The sequence below is a fragment of the Pelmatolapia mariae genome, linkage group LG14 (genome assembly GCF_036321145.2).
Source record: "Pelmatolapia mariae isolate MD_Pm_ZW linkage group LG14, Pm_UMD_F_2, whole genome shotgun sequence".
Classification (NCBI taxonomy): domain Eukaryota; kingdom Metazoa; phylum Chordata; class Actinopteri; order Cichliformes; family Cichlidae; genus Pelmatolapia; species Pelmatolapia mariae.
Genome location: NC_086239.1, coordinates 9,477,266 through 9,499,089, shown reverse-complemented (window position 1 = coordinate 9,499,089; position 21,824 = coordinate 9,477,266). Strand labels below are relative to the sequence as shown.

The 21,824-nt window shown below is 43.0% G+C and overlaps 1 protein-coding gene across 1 annotated transcript; it reads left to right on the top strand.

The window, feature by feature from the left end:
- Positions 1-1,339: 1,339 nt before the first annotated feature.
- Positions 1,340-12,798, top strand: LOC134641406 (TRPM8 channel-associated factor homolog). The gene is made up of 11 exons (XM_063493819.1): positions 1,340-1,986; positions 2,208-2,424; positions 2,845-3,136; positions 6,166-6,467; positions 6,667-6,841; positions 7,121-7,215; positions 7,990-8,203; positions 8,613-8,849; positions 11,782-11,999; positions 12,190-12,303; positions 12,403-12,798. Exons 1-11 carry the CDS (start codon positions 1,340-1,342, stop codon positions 12,643-12,645), a joined length of 2,754 nt encoding a protein of 917 aa, XP_063349889.1. The 3' UTR covers positions 12,646-12,798.
- Positions 12,799-21,824: the final 9,026 nt, after the last annotated feature.

Here is a 21,824-nt window from a genome sequence, read left to right as displayed (position 1 = left end):
ACTCAGCAGCTGGAAAGTGTTTGCAGCCCTGAAGGTATACCTGCAGGTGAGAGAGTATACCACAGAAAAGATGCCTGTGTCACAATGGGCCTGATATTTAGACATTTAGGGAAAGGCAAAGAAACTACACATATATAAGCCTGCCAGCACCCTTTAAAGATTTGTTATCACAATATTCACAATCAATTTAAACTTAGAAGTACATTAAAATGGTTTAAACTGCGACTTAAGATCGCTTTTTCCGTCACACTAATAACAGTGGAAAGCCTTCTGTGAAGACTCTAACTCATGACTGCTGAGTCAGTGTTTTGGTCTATTAGATGCTACAGTCTATGAGTGAGACAAGGAAGAAAACCTGATGCAGAAATAGGGAAAAAAAGAGAGCATTTGTTCTGTTTAAATTTCAGTTTGAGGCTAAATGCTTACCTGAGAACGAATGACATGTGACTATTTATGTTTGTCATTCATTTATTTTGCAGTTTCCTTTATGTAAAACCCTATGTAAGCAGAGGACAGCTCTGTAAGGGACCACATCGAAGCTGATACTGTAGTCTACAGTACAAACATGTGCTTCTTATGAGAAACAAAGATATTCTTGTTGTGTTTAATTCACCTTCAGAGTGTTTTCTGTTGTGTTCTTAACATTCACACTAGTTAACTTCAAGCGACATGATGAGCAGGTTTTGCTTAATCCTCTTTTAGGGTGTGTATTCAGCCACAGTGAAACACCATTCCTATTCTGAGAAAGCTGTTGCACTGCTGATTTTCTTTCTACTAATCTGATGTTTAATTTAGCTCTGGCCATTTGTTTGTCCATGGGTTTGTCATCACAGTAAACCCTCCCCTTATTATCAGGACCTGAAGTAGGCACTCCTCTTATTCCTGCTCTCATTTGATATCTTTCTTCTCTCCTGTCAGGTGGAGCTCCTAGTGTATCACCTGTCTCAAAAACTGCTGCTCTGCTGGCTAACACTGGAAGAACTTTCAGGTAAATAATAATTATGACAATTAAGCTTTTAGATTGTGCTTTATCAAAATATTAACAGTGTGTCTTTGTAGTACCAAGTGGGAATAGCTCGGTTTTAGTCTTTGAACTAGCTGAAGATTGATGTTTTGCCTTTTATGTACTGATTATCAGGAAGTGTAACACATTATCCATCAGTAACACTCCTACGATTTAATCTCTTTCTGCTTTCTTTTCATTCCTACAGGTCAACTTGACAAACATCTACATAAGAAGTGTTGAACCTCAGGGGCTAAGATAACTTCTCCTGATATCTTGCTCTCTGCCTTCTTCGGCACCTTCTTCTTTGTCTTCAAAGTACAAATCTTACAGGCCATGTCCGACCAGTCATTCCAAAACCAACATGAAGAGGCCTACGCCTCCCTGATGAGAGGCCTGAAGGAGCTGGATCTACAGGGATCCTATGTCCCCAGTGACTTGTTGCTGATCGGGGACCATGCCTTTCCTTTAGCAATGAACAGCCGAGGTCAGGTGCTGATGGCTGCCTCTCTGTACGGCAGTGGGAGGATTGTGGTCCTGGGTCATGAGGGCTACTTGACAGCTTTTCCTGCTCTGGTAGAAAATGCTGTGACCTGGCTGAGAGGTGATGGATCTGATAACCTCTGTGTAGGGGTGCACACATATGTCTGTGCAGTTGCTGATAACCTTCAAAAATCCAGCTTCCAAGTAGAAGTTGTGGGAGCTTTCAGTGACAGCCTGGCAGTTGGTGTTTATGTGACCGATGCCTACAGCGTGGGCTCAGACCCAACGGAGCTGGTGGCATTTCTGAAAGCTGGAGGAGGGGTGCTGATAGCTGGACAGGCGTGGAGTTGGGCTGCAGATCACCCCAAAGAGAACACACTGCATGAGTTTGGTGGGAATAAAGTGTCGGGAGTGGCAGGAATCTACTTTTCCAAGAACTGTGGTGAGGCGGAGAACTTGCCTGTCTACCCTCAGATCCCATCCTCCTGGATGTCTGTGGTGTGAGTGATTCTATTGGTTCTGCTTTACTGCACAAAAACAAAGATTACAATTTTATCAAAAGTGAACAGCTTATTTATGGTTGTTAAATATATTTTATTCTATATCCATTTACCCATTTCTAGAGTGTAAAAAATGAAAATGCAAACAAAATACATTCCATAGACTGTCTTTCCTTCTTAAAATGTCTTTCCCCTTTTATTCTTCCCTCTTTGAAATGCAGCATAGGTAAGGATTTTGAGGATGACTTAGAGTTCTTACTCCAGGGAATTTCAGAGTTCGAGCTCCCGCAGGGGTCAACTGCTTCTGAGGTTCTAGTCCATGGACCGCTAGCCTTTCCCATCGGTACCACAGATGATGGACGGGCATTCCTCGCAGGAGCCTACTATGGACAGGGACGAGTCATTTTGATTTCACATGAAGGATTTCTGGGACTTGAGGTAAAGTTGACACCTTGAACTAGTATTTAAATTAAAGTTTTTTTCATGAACATATAACAGGAATTTGCTCTTATTGTACACAAATGCACTATTTTATAGATAGCATGTTTCAGCTTAGACAGTAAATATGCTTCCTTTCAACATTTATTTCGGTGTACATTACATTTGTCTACATTAGCAGTTCCCTACAGATAACCCTAGTGTTTGGAAGTAAAAATAAATTTACATTTAAAAAATGTAAATATTGTTACCTTTAAGTAAAATATTTCAAATGCCCTAAAATTCACATATCCTGATAGGGTTAGGAGTTAACAGTAAGTAGTTCTCAAAGAGTTGAATATTTCTGCTAATCTCCCAAACCTTTTCTATATCAGATAAACACATGACTGTATTGTTGCTGCTTTTCTTCCTTTGTTTTAGAGCATGGCTCCAATTTGGAAAAATGCCATTCACTGGTTGGATGAAGGCCGCAGAGGGGTTGTTGGTGTAATGATGGATCCTGCACTCAAAGTTCTCAGTGATTCAGGGCTGAAGTGTGAGAAGACAGACTTCAGGAAAGACCTCAGCGTGTTTGTGTGTACAGCGTATATCAGTGAGCATTTGGAGGAAATCAAAAACTTTGTGGCAGAGGGAGGAGGCCTGCTGATTGGAGGACATGCCTGGTGGTGGGCTCATTCAAATGCTGGGAAAAATGTGCTAACGGAATTCTCAGGTATGAAAATTCACGACAAGAGTGATATATAAAGTTATAAAGATATATAAAGTTGAGGATCTGGTTGCTCCCGGCCCAGATAGTATGACTTATAACTTCTTGGCTTTAATTAGCATTCTTTAGAGTAAGGAGAGTGTATTGCCTCTAGGCTGAGTCTGTCAAGTATGTCAGAAAAACAGGACCTAAAGCAGGACTCGCAGACAGGGAATTTAGTTACAGTGTAAAACAATGCAGTCCAAAACAGTTCCAATAAATGCGATCTCCTCAGCAATGACATCCAAGCTTCCAGTGCAGAGAATTCCAGGGTCCCGCCCTGGAGCAAGGCCTGGGAAGGGTGCCCGAAGGCAAGCATCTGGCAGCCAGGCCTTACTCCATGTAGCCTTGCCAGACAGAGCCCAGAAAAGGGACATGGGCCCATTGTCCTGTAGGCCCACAACCAGCAGGAGGTGCTGTAGGGGTCGGGTGCAATGTGTGTTGGGCAGTGGCCAGGAGTGGATACCCTGGTGGACTGATCCCCCACTACCTAAACTAGTGATTGGGGCATGGAATGTCACCTCTCTGGTGGGGAAGGAGCCTGAGTTAGTGCGTGAGGTTGAGATGTACTGGCTAGATATAGTCAGGCTCACCTCAACGCATGGCTTGGGCTCTGGAAGCAGACTCCTGGAGAGGGGCTGGACTCTGTCTCAGTCTGGAGTTGCCCTTGGTGAGACGCAGCGGGCTGGGGTGGGTATCCGTATCCCCTTGGGTTGCTGCCTGTACGTTGGTGTTTCTCCTGGTGGACAAGAGGGTTTGTTCCCTGTGCTTTTGGGTCGGGAAATAAGTCTCCACTGTTGTTGATGATCGATTTTATAATCGTATAACCAGACCTGTGTTCACTCGGGTGAAAAGAGGGGTCGAGCTGTCAACTGATCACCACCTGGTGGTGAGTTGGAACAAGTGGCGCAGGAGGATGCTGGACAGACCTGACTCACCAAAATGTGTAGTGAGGGTGCACTGGGAGGGCCTGGCAGAGGCCCCTGTCCTCGAGATCTTCAACTCACATCTCCAGCAGAGCTTCAACAGCAATCCAAGGGAGACTGAGGGAATTGAGTCTGAATGGACCATGTTCAGCACCTCCACTGCTGAAGCCGCTGCACTGAGCTGCAGCCACAAGGTGGTTGGTGCCTGTCGTGGTGGCAACCACTGAACCAAAAGGTGGACACCAGATGTGAAGGGAGCTACCAGGCTGAAGAAGGAGTCCTATCGGGCTTGGTTAACTGTGGAACTTCAGAAGCAGCTGATGTAGGTACTGACAGGCCAAGGTCTGCTTAGCTGGCAATAAGTCAGACTCATTTCCGGTGGGTGATGGACTTACTCAGTGATGTGATGGATTTCTTTTCTTGGATGGTGAGGTTAGACAGAAAAATTCCTGCACTAGAGAAAGTTGCTGAAACGTTAATCCTGATTTGACTTTGGCCTTTGATGTGTTGTACCAACTGACCTTTGTCCATGAACTTTGAAACTTCTTCTACAATGGAGGATGGTAAGAATGTTCTAAATTCCTTCAGGGTCTGGCTGATCTTGTTTCGGAGTGCATCTATGGTGAAATGGACCCATCCTATCCTTTTACTAAGGAGCTGTTTCTGTGCTTCCCATAAGATCTTTTCAGGTCCATGTCCTTGAGTGTAGAACGAAGGCACAAACTCCTGGGAACCAGTTTGGACTGGGAACCAGTGTGAGATGCAGTCTGTCTGCGTCTCAGGTTAAAGTGGAGGTTGTTCCTATAGTCCCCTAGTTTCCCCAAATCTCTTACATAGACCAGCCTATGTACCAAGTGAACTCACACTACTCACATCTTGTCCTATCTGACCTAAAATGGTTACATGATGTAGTTAGGCAATACCTTACAGTGGTTTCACCCTTAACGCGTAGTGATGGTAAGGACCCATGCCTTTTTTCACACCTTGGCTCACCTAATGACTCACATAATCAACAGTGGGTCAGCAACCCTCACTTCCACCTCCAAAGCAGAAAACCCCCACTAGAGGTTAAATACCTGGGACTCTCCAACTGTAGTTTTTAGAACTGAAAATGCCTCATGATAAGAGCTAAAACATCTCCACAAACTTAAATAAAATCCAGTTGCCTTCTTTTTTTTAAATCTCTGGATGACAGAAAGCTACACATAGATATCACTGTGCTGTTTCCCAGGAAACCAGACATGAAAATGAGGAATTGAGGAATCAGAGCTCTGCTTTGCACTAGAGGGTTGTCAATACTTACCCCTGAGTGCTGGTCAGGATACAAGACTGAGATTTCCTTCCTTTTTGGACATTTATTGCTGGCTGGTAATCATGTAGGTGTATGTGGGCCAATAAATCACCAAAGTAACATTACAGTGGTGTTAGTTCAAAATACCACTCACTCTGCTGACATACTTTATCTTTCAAGCTCAGTTCCTCTACCAGAGGTAAGTATTCTGCGCAGTATCTTTGGTGCTTCTAGGACTGTGCACTGGATAGAGATCTCGGATGTTGGTCCTGGGATCTGTTGGAGTCACTCGCACAGTTTACGGGTGACTGCCCTGAGGAAATACTACTACTACTACTAATAATAATCATCATTATTATTATTATTGACCCAGCATAGTTTTCAGAAGTCCTGCAAGGTTAAAAAGCTTATTCGTGGCCAGAATGGACTATGCATTTTTCCTCTTGAAACTGACAGTTGGGTATGTGGTATACATGAGTCACTAAATGTGAAAAAAGATTTTTGGGCTTGTTTTCAAACTCAAAATTACTGGTAGTGTTTTTATAGTTTGCCTGTATCATTTAAATACTTTTAAACTACAAGCCATGATTGCCCATAAAAACATCATAAAGCTCTTTTATTATACACATACAGAGCTCTAATAGCCTACATTGATGATAAGGTGTCACATCTTGGGCAAAAAAACCAACCTTCTGCAGTTTAATGAAAAAACCAAAGTCATTACACTTCCAACAATAAACGAGAGTATATTAAGTCAGATTTGCTTTAATATTTTCCAGGAAACAAGATCCTGAACCAAATGGGATTGAGCCTGTTGCCAGCAACAATCGGAGGAGGATCATACAAAGCCCCTGTACCCAGCCAGGCTGTTAAAGACAGCTACCACTTCCGCCACGTTCTAAACCGCTTTGCTGCCCATGTGACTACAGGTGAAGAACTTAGCCAGCATGAGGAGAGATATCTGAAAAAGCTGGGCAACGACTGCAACGTCTACTTGCAGATGAAAGCCCATGACTCCTCCCACTACAGACAAGTTTTGGCCACACTCACGGATATATTAATGACATCAGGCCTGCCAGAAGTGAGTAGACAACATAATATGATCATCTTAAAAAAATTCCAAAACAGTGCTGGTTGACTTGTCACAGCTATCAGTCACCAATGACTGACAGCTGCCCAATCTATGAGAGTTTGGTTTTGGTAGGTTGTTTTTTTTGGCTGCAGATGCTGTGATAATGTGCGAAAGATAATTTTTATAACATTCACCACTCATTTTCAAGGTTAGTGACACCTCCCCTGTAAACAGTCCCAAAGACCACCTCCTCCTCGCTGTGGGTACCCAGGTATATAAGGTTTCCCCAGACCCCGACTCTCTCCTGCCCTACCTCATTAAGGACAACCCAATGATGCCTGTTGTCTATAACCACCGGATCAAGGTTGATGTCAATACAGCAGGTCAGATCTCTCTGCTGTGTTATGTGAACTGGTTATAATTTTACAATTTACAATATGTGTACAGTGGTTATTGTTTTGCTAACAAATTTGAATCACATAGCAATGTTCACCATGATGCAGCAATGTTTGTTACTTGATGTTACACAGTTTTAATCTGTGAACCTCACTGTAGACACTGAAAACTGTGAAATACAGTTTTTAAAATACTGATTTTATACCTGCAAATGTCCCTGACTGTGTTGTTTTATTTATTTATTTTTTAATATAATTGTGTTTCAGATCAGGAAGAGTGGATCAGCACAGGTCTCTACCTCTCTCCTGGTATGAAGACCTACATGGCCATACCACCTCAGATTGTCAACAAGGATTGGATGGTACTGCATATGAAGTGAATTGATTTTAATTTCAGTGATAATGCTGACCCCATGCAAGTCTTTGTCCTCAGGAGGCATCTAATCGGGATGCCTCCTGAGGACCTCATCTTAGAGGCTTTGTGAGCACCAGTAAAGAATAGTAGCTTACAATGTACTTACGAAGTACTTATTATCTTAATTAAGTACATTTCTTATTGCACTTACACTTGTCTGATGTCTGGTGTCTTGTAAAGTTTGGGATCCACAATATTTTATTCTCATTATTTATTTTAATTATGCATTTTCTAGCCTGATGTGATACTTTGAAGATTATACACCATCATAAGTATAAGCTGAGGTTCAGTCAAGCCCACTAGACTGCCCCCAGCAGTATAATGATATGGCATGCCTCAGCCTTCAATATCAATCCACCCTATATCTAATGGGTGGGTGACATCACCCACTGGTTTTAAAGCTTAAAGCCTCAACTTCAGTACTTTGGCTACAATCATGTTGGTTTGTTTTAAAACCGCAAGTGACCATATTGGGATGAGACAGAGTTAAGTTACCCAATTAACAAGGTCACACAGACACAAAAACATAACTGCAGGGATAATTACTTTAAAAATGTCCAAAAAAAGTTGGTAGAAAGATCAGATTTGGCAGGGAGATTCCTATCAGCCAATGCGGCAATGGTCCAAAATCTAAGGCTTAAAAAAGAGCGAGACTGCAGTTTCTGGCACCTATTCAGTTAACTAACACATGCTAATAATGCATTTTCCTTTTCTTCTGCAGATTCAGATAGGATGTCAAACTGACTCACTGCATCACAATGAGGAGCTGAAGAGACCACCGTCTGTCCATGAGCGATTTCCTGTCACTGCACAGATGATACAGGTTTGGAACCTGTGGGGAGGACTCATTTACCTGGTGGCCCCACCCAAAACACAAATGAAGGGGTTGGAGGTCATAGTGCAGATGGCTGTACCTGCTCCATATTACAAGTCTGGTGAGTCTGTGGTGGATAGAACTTTAATATGTGTTTATCCAAGTCTGTCTCCAAGTAACAGTTTAACTGTGAAACAGGGTTTTTTAACTGTTAATCAAAGCTACTAACTGAACAATAATCATTGTGTACGTCATAATGTACAATGTACTGTATAAAATGAAAAGACTTTGTGATTTATATCATGAGCATTCATTTCCTGTGGACCATTGTTATCTATGAAACCTCATCATTATAAAGTCATTTTTTGTCTCTGTAGATCTTGATGTGACACAAGTTTGTAATCTATCTAGTATGGGACATTAGATAACATTAAGTTAACGTTAGCTAACCCCTAGTCCATTTTTTATATATATATATGTCATAGCCTAAAGCATTTTAGTAGATCAACTCCTCTCTTTGCTCTTTTCAGGTGTAACAACTGCAGCTCAGTGGTTAATGCTGCGCACAGCTCCTTCACCCTGGGCAGAGTTGGAGTTTGAAAACATTATTCTCACCGTACCATCAGATGCTGTTCGGGATCTGGAGCACCCGGATGAGCTGGCCGCTCTGTGGGATGAAATCATGAGGGCTATTGCAGATCTGGCTGCCAAACCACACAAATTTCCCCGCAAGGAGCGCTTTGTGGCAGATGTGCAGATTTCTCACGGTAAGTGCATTTTGCCTCGTGTTGTACAGTACACACCTTGCCCTTATTTGCTTGTTCTTAGAGACTCCCAAGAACATAAAGCCTGACCAAAAAAACACTTGGTGACTAACTGGTTACACGTGGACCAGTCTTTGGTAGAGCTAACACTCCTTGGAAGGAATTAAGTGGTTTAGGTGAGTAATTCATTCTTTTATGCTTGGGATGGAGTCACTGGGAACAGGAAGACAGACTCAGAAGAAGAAAGCAGAGTAACCAACCAAGGAATAAGTGTGGACTCGCCTGAAAACTCAAGTTGAATACCTGCCATCCCAAGTCTGCTCCATCTGCTTTAACCCCTCATGTCAGACATCTTGCAGCCCATTTGGTGTACTTCCTTTCCTTTCAAAGCCAGTTATTGCTTCACTCATCAGCTTCTGATAGTGATGGCTTGAATCCACATTTGCTTCTCGGGGACCTGGTTGTTGTCTTCTGCATCCAACCTCATTTGAAATACCTAAGTACACCTTGTTCTGCATTGGCTGTTATGTCTATATGTTTGTGATCGGAACCTCACAGAGTGTTGAAGGCCACAACAAATGGGAGAGTAATACGAACTGCTAACACCGATTTTTAATTTGTGAGAGTAGCAGGTTCTACCTATGACAACAAGGCCTTCCTTCCTCAGTTGGTCAATATGGTCTGAGTCTGTAAACCTCACATTCTATCACTGCCCTAAATGATTGACTGATTGCTCTGCCAGCACTGGAGTGCATATTTCATGGATAGCCTGCAAAAGACAAGCTCCTAGATTTGCTGGGCTTCATTTTCATGTCGCCCATGTAGGTGTGAATAGGAGGCAGCTGCTGTCCTGCCTGTAGATGCTCTGCTCCAACGACCCACTTGAAAGCTCAGATGAGCTCTGGTGAAGGTTGCTGGGGAGTTCGAGCATCGTGCCACTATTCACATTTCCAGTGTAGTGATGGGTCGGTCGCGAACGAAATGGCTCTTAGAGCCAGATCTTTGACGTGAACGACGCGAGCCGGCTCCTTATTGCGAGCTGTGGGGTTTTTTTTCCTTTCTCTCACCCTCTCTCTCACTTTTTTTTCCGCTTCACTCTGCACACGAGTCTTGTGCTTTGCGCTGGGCAGAGGGGGGAGGGGCGGTAGTTACAGTCGCAGTAGCACAGGAACAGAGCGGGAGGGAGAGAGAGAGAAAGAGAGCCAGGGACAACAACTTCACATTAGAAAGGTATAGTAATCATCCACAACTATTTTCAGTTGCGGATAATAAAGGATTCGGGAAGTTTATTCATGCAGGCCCATATGACAGAGAATGTGCATCTTCTTTTTCATATTTTAATTTATATTTAATTGTGTTGTGGTTTGCAGTGTTTTGTGTTGTTTCATTTTAAATTTGTTTAAAAGGAAAAAGCTGAAAATTTAAATAGTTAAAAGTTGAACTGTGACTAGTTGGTTTTTGTATTATATGAGTTATTTATTACTCCATTATGTGAAGTGAATAAATAAAAGTATATTTACGGTGGCCCCTAGAGACAAAGCAGCACATACAAACTTCAAAACACGTACAAACCCTGAAGCACGTACATACTCCAAAACATGTAAAAACTCAGAAGCACGTAAAAACTCCAAAACACATAAAAACTCAGGCTACGTCCACACGTACCCGGGTATTTTTGAAAACAGAGATTTTTCTATGCGTTTGCACCTTTCGTCCACACGTAAAAGGCGTTTTCGGTCACTGAAAACGGAGATTTCTAAAAATGCCTGTCAGGGTGGATATTTTTCGAAAACTCAGTTTTTGCATTTACCCGTGGATGAGGAAAACGGAGAAAACGCAGCGTCAAAGATGTGCGCCTTTTTTGACGTCACACTGTGCGCCATGTTTTGTTTCGGTGAAATGAATTTCTACAATACTGTTACTGTTAATTGTACTCTCTGCAGTGTTTAAATGCTTACATATACACACACAGTTACTGTCCCTCCACACATACGACTCGGTTCTGCTTCTACGCCCCATCTTTGTTTACTATTTCCCACCGAGGCTTCTAGACTTCTGATTGGCCAACATTTCTACATGTTTAGGAATATATCGGCACCTGTTGCTTTGGCATGCTCCTAGCAGCGTTTTTCTTCTTTTCTTTTCTGCATTTACATGTGGACGGGATTATTTTTTAAAACGTAAACGGAAAATCTCTGTTTTCAAAAATACCCGTGTACGTGTGGACGTAGCCTCAGAAGCACGTAAAAACTCCAAAACATGTACAAAAGACAACAGAAGTGCTCCAGAATGCTAGGCGCAGTGTTGAGCTTTTGTTACCTAGAGGCTGCACAAGCCAGCAAGTACCAACGACCGGTGTGTGGTAGTAAGAGGTAAATGAACTTTTTTTTTTAAATTATTTGAATATATATGAGTGCTTGTGTATAAATACACAAACAATACACATATGCTTTCAATTGTGTAATTTAAGTGATCTAGCTCTGTTTTGGAAGTTCAGTTAACGCTAGAAATGTGTTTTAGAGTTTGTACGTGCTTTTTGGAGTTTGTAAGTGTTTTGTCTCTAGGGGCCACTGTATATATTTATATATAAACATATATAAATAAAACCACTTTTTTTTTACATTAGTAATTCCTTTTGTGCATAATTTTATATTATTGTAATAATAAATTAATTAAAGCAACAAAACAACCTGAAGAGCCGGTTCGGAGCCGAAAGAGTCGGCTCTTTTTAGTGGGCCGAGCCGAAAGAGCCGATTCTCTAAAAAGAACCGTAAATCCCATCACTATTCCAGTGATCAACTATAGTATAATGATGCTTTTGTTTGGTTCTTTGCTCAGATAGATACAATGGCATTCTCTCTTTTTTTTCTATCAAAGCTGTAAAATCTGAAAGAATCATCACTATACCACTGTTTATTGCTCCTTTTCTGTTCAGGCTGGATGCATGCAGGTTATCCTATCATGGCACACAAAATGACAGCTCAGGAACTGGTCGGCGTCAAAAAAGGTAATCCGATGTGGGGCCCCATCCATGAACTGGGACACAATCAACAGAGAGCTTGCTGGGAGTTCCCACCAAACACCACAGAGTGTACATGCAACCTGTGGTCAGTGTATGTGAATGAAGAGGTGCTGGGCGTCCACAGGGAGAAGGTGGAGTAAATGACATATGTCTTTGAGAGAAATGGCCAGAAGATCTTATATTGTTACGCTTTTTATGATAACTTTTTTGATGTTATATGATGACAAATTAAGTAGCGATGTTCAACATGATGCAGCAATGTTTGTTACTTGATGAAGTACAATATTTTACAATCATCTCATCCCATGTTGTTTAATGCAGACTGAAGGAGCCATGACTTCAGCAAACCGACAAAGTCAAATAAAGGAATATGTCGCGGGAGGCAGGACACTGGACAAGTGGGACTGTTTTGTTGCTCTGGAAACATATATGCAGGTGGGTGAATTATACTCTTTACAAAATCTGTCCTTTGTCCACACTGGAGTGCACATAACACGACTACCAGCATTATGATTTTTGTCTCCTCATCTGCAGCTCCAGGAAAAGTTTGGCTGGGATGCCTTTAAGAAGGTGTTTGCTGCGTATCATCACATGAAGGACTTCCCCGGTGACAACAAAGGAAAGATGAACCTGTATGCTGAGACTTTCTCCCAGACTGTGGGGATGGACCTGACTGGCTTCTTTAAGGCCTGGGGCTGGCCAATAGAAACAGCCACTGAGGAGAAGCTGTCCCAGCTTCCTCCCTGGAATGATCACCCCATAACCCAGTATGACTAAACCTCAGACCACTGCAGTGTGCAGAGAAATGGTTTCAACCAATAGCTTAAGTTGAAGTGAATGATGGGCAACACGGTGAACTGATTTGGTGTTTGGTCTTCTGTTTTAACAACATTTATGAGAGTATCTGAATAGAGAAACAGAAATGATGTGGTGAGGTTGAAGGTTTTGAATTCAGTATTGTGACTGGTTTGTGATTCTCATGTTCCCAAGGGGAAGTACAGTAGGCTTTCACTTACTTCCAGGTAGACTAGACTTTTGATGGTGTAAGGAGAGGGACTTGTTATACATGTTCTGGGCTGAAATCATAGCAAGGCATTGGACTACTATAGCATACACTGCAGTCATTTGTTCCCCCATACAGAAAAGAAATATAATTTAATGATTCTGTTGTGCTCTTGATTTCTGTTTGCATCCTGTTCCAGTCTCTTTTACTGGATAATTGCACTGCAACCTTTTCCTTGTGTAAATTTTTTTTTTTTACAAAGAAATTTACATTCAAGAGAATACAGGGATTTTTTTTTTCAGGTTTATACTGTAAGAGTGTGGATGTGGAAGATGTGGATTTTCTTTGTGTGAATAAGTAAACTGCATCTTTCATTTGCTCAGCTGTGTATTTTAATGTTTGAATTATGCTGGTTCATAATACAAATACAAAGTCTTATAGAGTTTGTGAGACTGTTTTAATACACTACTATTGGCATCCCTATTTGTATACATTATGTCTATTTTTTCCAGATAAATTAAAGTTAAAAGTTAAAGTTAAGTAAGTTAAAGTTATTCATTGTTATAAAAGATGTTACATTTGCAGGCCGCTCTGTGGCAGCTGTGATAGACTCCAGCCCTCGATGGATGGGTATGCCATGTAATGATAGGTATTAAAGTATCATATGCTGTAAGATTAAAATATTAAGACACTTGAATGTTCAGATTATAAAAGCCATGGTAAAAAAGGTAACTTGATAATGCACCCCCTACCAAAACTTAGCAAAACTTAGACCATGGTTTGCAACATGATCCATGGTCCACTTGTTTCACCATTCAAATGGGAAGTCCATCAACACAACAACAAATATCTTTTATAATAAAGTATGCAAAAAAACCAAAACAAAAGCAGTGAGTTAAAAAAATGACAAGAAGTGGCAATGTGTTATCACATAGTGTTTGGGTTTCCTCAGTTTAAGCAGTTATGTGAATTTTCTTAAAGGTCAAAATTAATGAGTGTTGTACATTTAATGAAAAATGTGACTGCTGATTTCCACCAGCAGTCACATTTTTTCGCAGTATGCAATTAACCATACACCTAACCCCAGGTTAAAAGGAATTATGTGTAAACCTGTGTGTACTTGTTTTATATATATCACACATGCACATGACATCCTTTCTTGTTGCTTGCCTTTTTTAAAACTTTATTTTAAAGCACGTTTCCATTTTGGAGAAAAGCCATTCACTGGTTGGATGAAGGGCACAGAGGAGTGGTTGGTGTTATGGTGAAACCTGCACTCAAAGCTCTCAGTGAGTCAGAGCTGAAGCGTGAGAAGACAAATTTCAGGAATGACCTAAGCGGGTTTGTGTGTACAGCGTATGTCACTGAGCAGCTGGAGGCCTGTAATGTCTTTTAATGCCGTTTTCATTTACTTTTAAGGTTAGCGACAGCTGTACTTTATCAACTCCAAAAGACTGCCTTCTCAGAACGGGATCAGCTGTATATAAAGTTTCCCCAATTCCTGATGCCCTCTTGTCCTATCTGATCAAGGATAATCCAGTAATGCCTGTTGTCTGTAACCACAGGATCAAGATCAATGTTAACACAGCAGGGCAGAGCTCATTATTTTTGACAAATATGTTACTTATTGACGAGTCGAACCTATGTGTGCACAAGTTATTGTTACATTAATATATACAGTTTATTGAAAACAATGAAGTTAGTGAAATGCAGATTTTACATTTGTAGATTTCACTGACTTTTGATGTTGTATGTAGGGGTATCACAATACACTATAACGTCTTTCAAATGAAACATTTGTATTGCTAAAAATACGACAACAACAATAATAATAAACCAACAAACCAAAGCAGAATTTAAAACGGCAATACAATTTTAAAATGAAAAACGAAAGCTGACATAAATGCTGTCGTATTTATGTACTTGTGCCTAGTATTGTCATCGTGTGTGTGTGTATAAAGTTCAGTAAGAGGCTGCATTATTCTGAGGACATTCAAAACAAATGACTGCATTGAATCTGTATTACTATTTAACTCAGTTCTAAGGCAACAGTTAATCAGTGGTGCATATTAGACAGTTGGAAAGATGTAGGTAGGCTAATTTAGATGGCTAATTTAGGTGGGCTTTTCTTTTATTGTAAGGTGTTCACTGTAGCCTCTAACCGTGTTTTGATTCAGTCATACAATGTGAGGCCCCTTGGTTAATTCTTAGAGTAAATTGATGCTGATTTAAGCTAACACTAATGCCTGTGGATTGTTGCTACTGTGCCCTGAACCTTGTCTCACAGGTGTTTCTTCAGTTTGTTTATGCCCTGATTCAGTCAGTGCAGTTTGGGTCTCTCTTTAAGCCTCATTATAGTTTGTGTTCAAACTGAGTACTGTACCCGCCAGCGACAGCTGTTCAAATTGGTTTAGCAAGCCTATATTTTCTTTTCTGTAATATTTTTCTTATTACTGACAATAGTGAATTAATAAAGTTCAACAAATTCAACGAGGTTAAGGACAAGTTTGTCTGATAGGTTTCTTTTTTATTTGATTCGATTTTATGTGTAACAGATGGCTCAGTACAGGTCTCTACTTGTGACTTGAAATAAGGACAAATGTTGTCATACCAGCTGAGATTATCAACAAAGATTGGAAGGTACTGTATGCAAAATCTGTTTATTTTGAGTTCTTCGTTCTTCTGATAATGCTCTCTAGTAGAACTAAGACCACCTCCAGTGACACTCAGGGCCAAGTTCACCCCACTGAGCTGTCCTCACTATTACCAGTGCCTTGCCCCAAAAGTGCGCCTGTAGACCACCAAGAGGTAGCAAGCCTCAAACCCCAATGTGTCTTTCCTGTACAATGTAATTGCAAAGAGGCACTGTAACCATTTTAGACCTCTGACTTTTTTGTATCGAAACTGTAAGCGAAAAGGAAAATGTATATCATGTCAATGAAATTGCAAAGACATCATTTCACTATTGTTAATAACATTGTCACCAGATCTAAATATATTACTATATATTAAATATTACTATATATAATAATGTAATAATTTTAAAAAGGTCATACATAATCTCCAGTTTTTTAAATTGTTCTTGGATTTCTCCCTGCACAAATATAGAATGTCTTCTCAGTGGCAATTCTGTTTTGAAAATGACGGGGTTGGTTCTTCCTGCCTATCTTCAGTACCGCTGGTTCTTGATCTGAAGGATTTGATGCTCAGGCAGTATGTTAAGCCTTCTGAAGCCCATCGCTGGGCTTATATAATCCGGAGTTATGCAGACAGCTGGCTTGAATGCTCTTTCAGAGGATCAGTGCCACAGCACTTAGAGAACCTAGATACAAGCACTTTGCAATAATCTAGAGATTTCAGATCTACCATTTATCAGCTCAAACATTCAACGACATGAATGCTTCAAAAGCGTCAACATTAGCTCCTCTCTGACAGCATGGTGGGAGTTTCTGAAGTTGACAGAGTCTTCATTAATCCCATGCAAACGTACACCTATCTGGAACAACCCTGACATATTACAAAACAATAATATGATAAACTTTTCAGATTGGAGTGGTAAAGGAATCAAATATTTAGAACATATACTAGAAGGAACAGAATTTATTTCATTTGACAGACTAGTTACACAATATGGGATCAACAAGAAAAGATTTTTAGAATATCAACAAATTAAATCCATAGTAAAAAAGAAATTTAAACCGGGTCAAGTTGAACTACAAACACCACCAAGTGTGGTTCAATTTCTTACTCTTAAAACCCCCAAATTACTATCCAAAATATACAGAATGCTTTCTAAAATAGATGAATCAATATCACTTCCTATTGCAAAATGGGAAGCGGATTTATCAGTTAACTTAGACCAAAACTTCTGGTCTCAGATTTGCTTAAAAACCTTTCATCTAATTAGAAATCCCAGTCTTCAATTAATTCAATACAAAATACTACATAGAGTGCACTATACAGGTCATCGGATGTTCAAGATGGGCTTTACGTCTACCAACAACTGCTCACACTGCCAAACCAATTCACTGGACAATTATATCCACGCTCTTTGGTTCTGTCCACCAGTTCAGATGTTTTGGCGTGAGATATGTGAAGACTTATCGAAGTGTCTGAAATGTAACATTCCAACTTCTCCTTTAGTGTGTTTGTTGGGCAGCTTAGATAATGTCACTTCAGAAAAGAATATAGCCCACATGGTTTTCACTGCCCTATGCATAGCCAAGAAAACAGTCCTCATGAACTGGAAAAATAAAAATAATCTTAATTCTAACCAGTATAGAAATTATCTATTAGATTACATTAGTCTTGATACAGCCTCTGCCACCACATCAGATCAATTGCTCTGGGCTCCTTTGATCAGCTCCATCACCTAGTGGGGGTGGGGGGTCATAGTTTGGTCCCACCTTTACTGTTGTGATTGGTGTGGGGGTAGGGACAGGCTTAGGGCGTCAGGGGTTCCCCAGGAGCATCTTCCTTGGGGGGCTCAACCCGGGGTAGCGGTCATGGCCAATTAAGGGCTCTGTTGGCTCTTAGGTGACGGTTTCCTCGTGGCTGCGTGCAGCGGGGCTAGGGGAGGGTCTGTGCTGACGGACGTGGGTTACTGACCTGGTAGCCTGGCTGCCCCTGGGTGGGTCCGGGACGGGCGTGAGGTTCTGGGGGCGCTCCGTCTCTGGGCTGGGGCCCTGGCCGGGCCTCGGGGGCTCGGGTCCTGGTTGGTGTGTTGCTGGGGTTGTGGGCGGGTGGGTATATGGGGGCCCAGTCCTGGCGCAGGGCGCCGCCAGTGCGTCGAGCCACCTGGGGGACTCTTCAACTGGTGGGGGAGGTTGTCACATCTTGCAGGAGCTTTCCTCTCCTCAGGAATTCTCTCTGCAGGAGGGGGAGATATAGGAGAGGTGGAGGAAGATCTCAGCCTGGGCGTCTATTGTCTTGTGTAGTCTGGAAGATGAGTGGATGATGGGGTGGGTGCAGTTTTCTCTGTAGTGGGGTCGGGTGGGCTGTCCCGGGCTCTGTGGGGCCGGGCGGCGCTGCTGCACTGGGCCCTGGTCCGGATGGGCCTGGGCCCCCTTTCCCTGGCGGGTTGCAGAGCATGGGGATGCCTACTGGGGTCAGCGGGGGAGCTGGCCCCAGGGAGGGGTCACTTGCCCCTCCCTTTCTTCCCTCCCCATCTCCAGCTGCCTCCCTCTTCCCGCTCCACCACAATCACCCACACATGCAGGGCCTTGGGGTAGGGGTGTGTCACCAGGGTGCAGAGGAGGCATCCCCCCCCTCTGTCCCCTTCTGGCTGCCTCTGCCTCAATTTTATCTCACAACTTAGACATTCACATTACTCACACTCTCATAACACATACATATAGGATCTTGGGGGTGGGCTCACAACACGGACTCCAAATTACCATCAGGGTGTACACCTCACCCCTGGCGTCGTTGCCCACCTCTCAATTTTAAATACACGTAGACATTGAGGGCTATCAGGAGGGGCTATGCGCTTACCTGCTGCTCTCTGGCAGGTAGCTCCATGCCCTCCTGGGTTTTAATTGCACCTTAGAACACATATACATCAACACTACATATGAGCGGGTAGAGGGAGGTTTGGAGTCTTCTCACACCCCCGGTCTCTGCGGCCTGCTGGAGCGGGGGGGCTAGGAGGAGGAGTTGGCCGTCCGACTGGGGTCTGGGGTGTGGGGCCTCCCTGCTGCTGCGGAGTCGGGGCAGTCTGCTTCTCCCCACTGCAGGGAAAAGGGTAACACCACCTGGGTCTGGGTGCAGTTTCCCCCTCCAGGGGCAAGGGTACCTAGACCCGGTTCTTAGAGTACGCTTGGGGAGTGTGATTGTGTGTACAGCGTCTCTTTATGTCTGTCTCCACGTTGGTTGAGTGTGGAGTAATTGCCTATGAGAGCATGAGGGTGGGAATGGATGTTTGTATCTGTGTGTGCCTGTATGTCTGTGTCTATATGTCAGGTTGGGTATCAGACGCCACCTCTCTGGGGACATCTCAGGCCCTCCAAGGTTTGGAGGCCTATCTCCCCCCACCACTTCCCCTGCCGGTGGCAGACGCCCTCAGACATCGATGCGTTGGTGGTTCTTTGTGTCCGGGGGTGGGCGTCCGGGTACACACCGGCTCACTCCTTGGTGGCTGCTTATCGGGGCCTGGAACCTGGGGCTCGCTCGGGCCACTTCGGGGGTGGGGTGCCCTCGGCCTCTCGGCCTGGGGCTCGGTCACTCAGGCACAGCTGGCTGCCGGCGGAGCTCACGGGCACGTCACTGCAACCCCCCCTGGCTTCTGCTCCGCGGCTGCTGAGTGATCCCTCATCTGGGACTCTCCTCAGCTCTTTCTGGGACAGTGGCGCGGCTGCCCCTCTGTTGGTCTTCCTTGGTCTCTTGTGTTCTGGGGGCCTCTGGATGTCTGGAGTTTTGATCTCCTCCATACCTGCTTCATGCCCTGGAGGATGGGACTGTGGCCCCCCACACCCTCTAGCAGATCATTACATTAAGGAACCTTTTAAATACAAGCGCGCTCATGCTCACAGGTGTACACACAGGTGATCACACACACAAACTACACCCTTTTTGGCTCCTACCTCAAAGCACACTGTGCGCTGTCGATCTTACGTGCTGCACAATAATGTTTAATATTAAGTATGTAGTGTTATATTCCCATATATCATTGTGATGTTGTTTATTCTATTACTCTCGTTTTCTTCTGCTTGTTTTCTTTTTTCTTTCTCAACAGGTGATCCAGGTGATCGATATATGTATTTTTTGTCTGCTTTTTTTGTTGGTTTTTGTTTTTTGCCCTTTATCCCCGTCCCTCTTCTCCGCTGTTTTTTTTTTTTTTGTTTGTTTTGTTTTTTCCCCCCTCTTTCTTTCTCCCTTTTCTTTTCCCCTGTCCCGTATCTAGCAAGTAAAAAAATAAATAAATAAATAAAATAAACAATAAAAGGTAAATCAAATGGACCATTACGGCAAGGCTGGGATGGTCCATTTGGTAAAGTAAATCCGTTGGGCATCTTTCTTCGCCTTTAGACAATAATTCTGATGGCAAAAGAACCAAACGGGACAGGTTTAAAAGAAAGAAAAAAAAAAAAAAAAAAAAAAAAAAGAGAACCTAGATACGAGGAAAAGCAGATTTAAGGCCATTCAAGCCACAGAATTCTTATACATTTGGCTGGATGCCAGGAGAGGGACCTTATTGTTAACCCCTGTGAGATATGCCACCCTCAGGACTTGCTTGTTCCAGATTTAGTTGGTGTCACGAGTGACCTGGAGGTTATACCCATACCTTCTGCAACATGGGGCTAATGGCAGTAAAAGTAAAAGTATACATATTCCCACTGGCTCTTCTGAACACGTGTCGTGTTCAGCAATATCTCTTTGGACTGGGACTTTGCCCTTTGGCTCAGAAGCACCTGAAAACCAGATTACTGTGATGTGTAGGTTGCAGGCAACTCCCCATTGGTGGGAAGGGCCAATCAATATGGAAAGAGCATTCTGGTCCCAATCCTTTGTCACCAGGTTGTGTCATCACATGCTTCCTTGGTTGGCAAGGGATTATTTCACAAGGGCGAGGGTGTCAGCGGTTGGTCCCAGGGCCCCTGGCTGACACAGCACATGCCTTGAAATTGCAGGCTGTCTTTTCTGTCAGAGCTGAGGAACCACCATGCAGCTTATAAACATACAAGGGGGCTTGGTCTCCTTTTGCCTCAGTAGGCTGACTCAGAATATATGGAAGTGGGGTACTCTCACAGGAGAATGGAGACTTCTTCCAGAGGTGGTGAACAGCGATTTTGGCATGGTAATGGCAGATCTCTTTACCTCAAGGGAGACAACTGGGGTCCCTTTATTTTTCTCAGCAGGGAGAGATGATCTCCCTTAGGCACAGATACAATGGCACATCTATGGCCTCAGGGCCTCCTTTATGCCTTCCCTCCCTTTACTCTTGTTCACTTCCACCTGCAGAAGGTCCAAGTGGAGGAGGTGAGCAGGGCTGTGCAGAGATGTCTGAAGGGGCGGGTGCTCAAAATTAAAAAGGGGCACATAGAACCAGGGCGAATAACAACCCACATTCATTAAGAATCTAATATGGAATTGCATCATACTATATATCATTATCATCGGGTGGGGACAATGCAAAGCAAACATAGTCTGTGCTTTACCCGATGGGTTACAATGTTGCTGTTGAGGGGTTGTTGCTGCTGCTGCTGATAGTGTTCCCTAAAAATGATGGACAGAGCTACAGACCCTTGACACCCTTACCCAGTTAGCTAGCGGTTAATGGCCACCACTATTTGTTCAGTTAATAAAAGGACAGGTAATGTTTTGTTGCGCTGTTGTACAGTGCACACACAGCACCCTCGTTTGTTTCAATTAATCAGTTGCCACAAGACAACTTTACAACGTGTACATAATAAACTAATACTCCTGTGTGCTACAGACTATAGTGTACACTGTACACCCTACTTACTGGTTTCTTTTGCATCAGTCTGCATCTCCCAATTAATTTGTGCGTGCGTGTGCTCTTTGCAAGCTCGTTCCCGGATCATAACCAGCGCACTCTGCCATCAAGGGTGATCATTGGTTAATGGAAGTCATGTGAGTGATGCAAGTCAGATCATTTTATTTAGCACAATTGTGATTAATAGTTAAACGTTATTGTTGAGGGACACGGGCAGGACTCTACACCAGGGGTCTCCAACTCCTGGCCTCGAGGCCCGGTGTCCTGCAGGTTTTAGATCTCACCCTGGGTCTACACACCTGAATCAAATGATTAGTTCATTACCAGGCCTCTGGAGAACTGCAAGACATGTTGAGGAGGTAATTTAGCCATTTGAATCAGCTGTGTTGGATCAAGGACACATCTAAAAACTGCAGGACACTGGCCCTTGAGGCCTGGAGTTGGGGACCCCTGCTCTACATGCGCACACACATTTAATAAATAAATAAATGAATAAAA

Bases quoted from the DNA above. Each gene is read 5' to 3' on its own strand.
- LOC134641406 (XM_063493819.1), top strand. From the start codon at position 1,340: ATGTCCGACCAGTCATTCCAAAACCAACATGAAGAGGCCTACGCCTCC. The intron at 2,425-2,844 runs GTAAAGTTGACA...CCTTTGTTTTAG, and splicing joins AAGGATTTCTGGGACTTGAG to AGCATGGCTCCAATTTGGAA. The intron at 3,137-6,165 runs GTATGAAAATTC...AATATTTTCCAG, and splicing joins TGTGCTAACGGAATTCTCAG to GAAACAAGATCCTGAACCAA.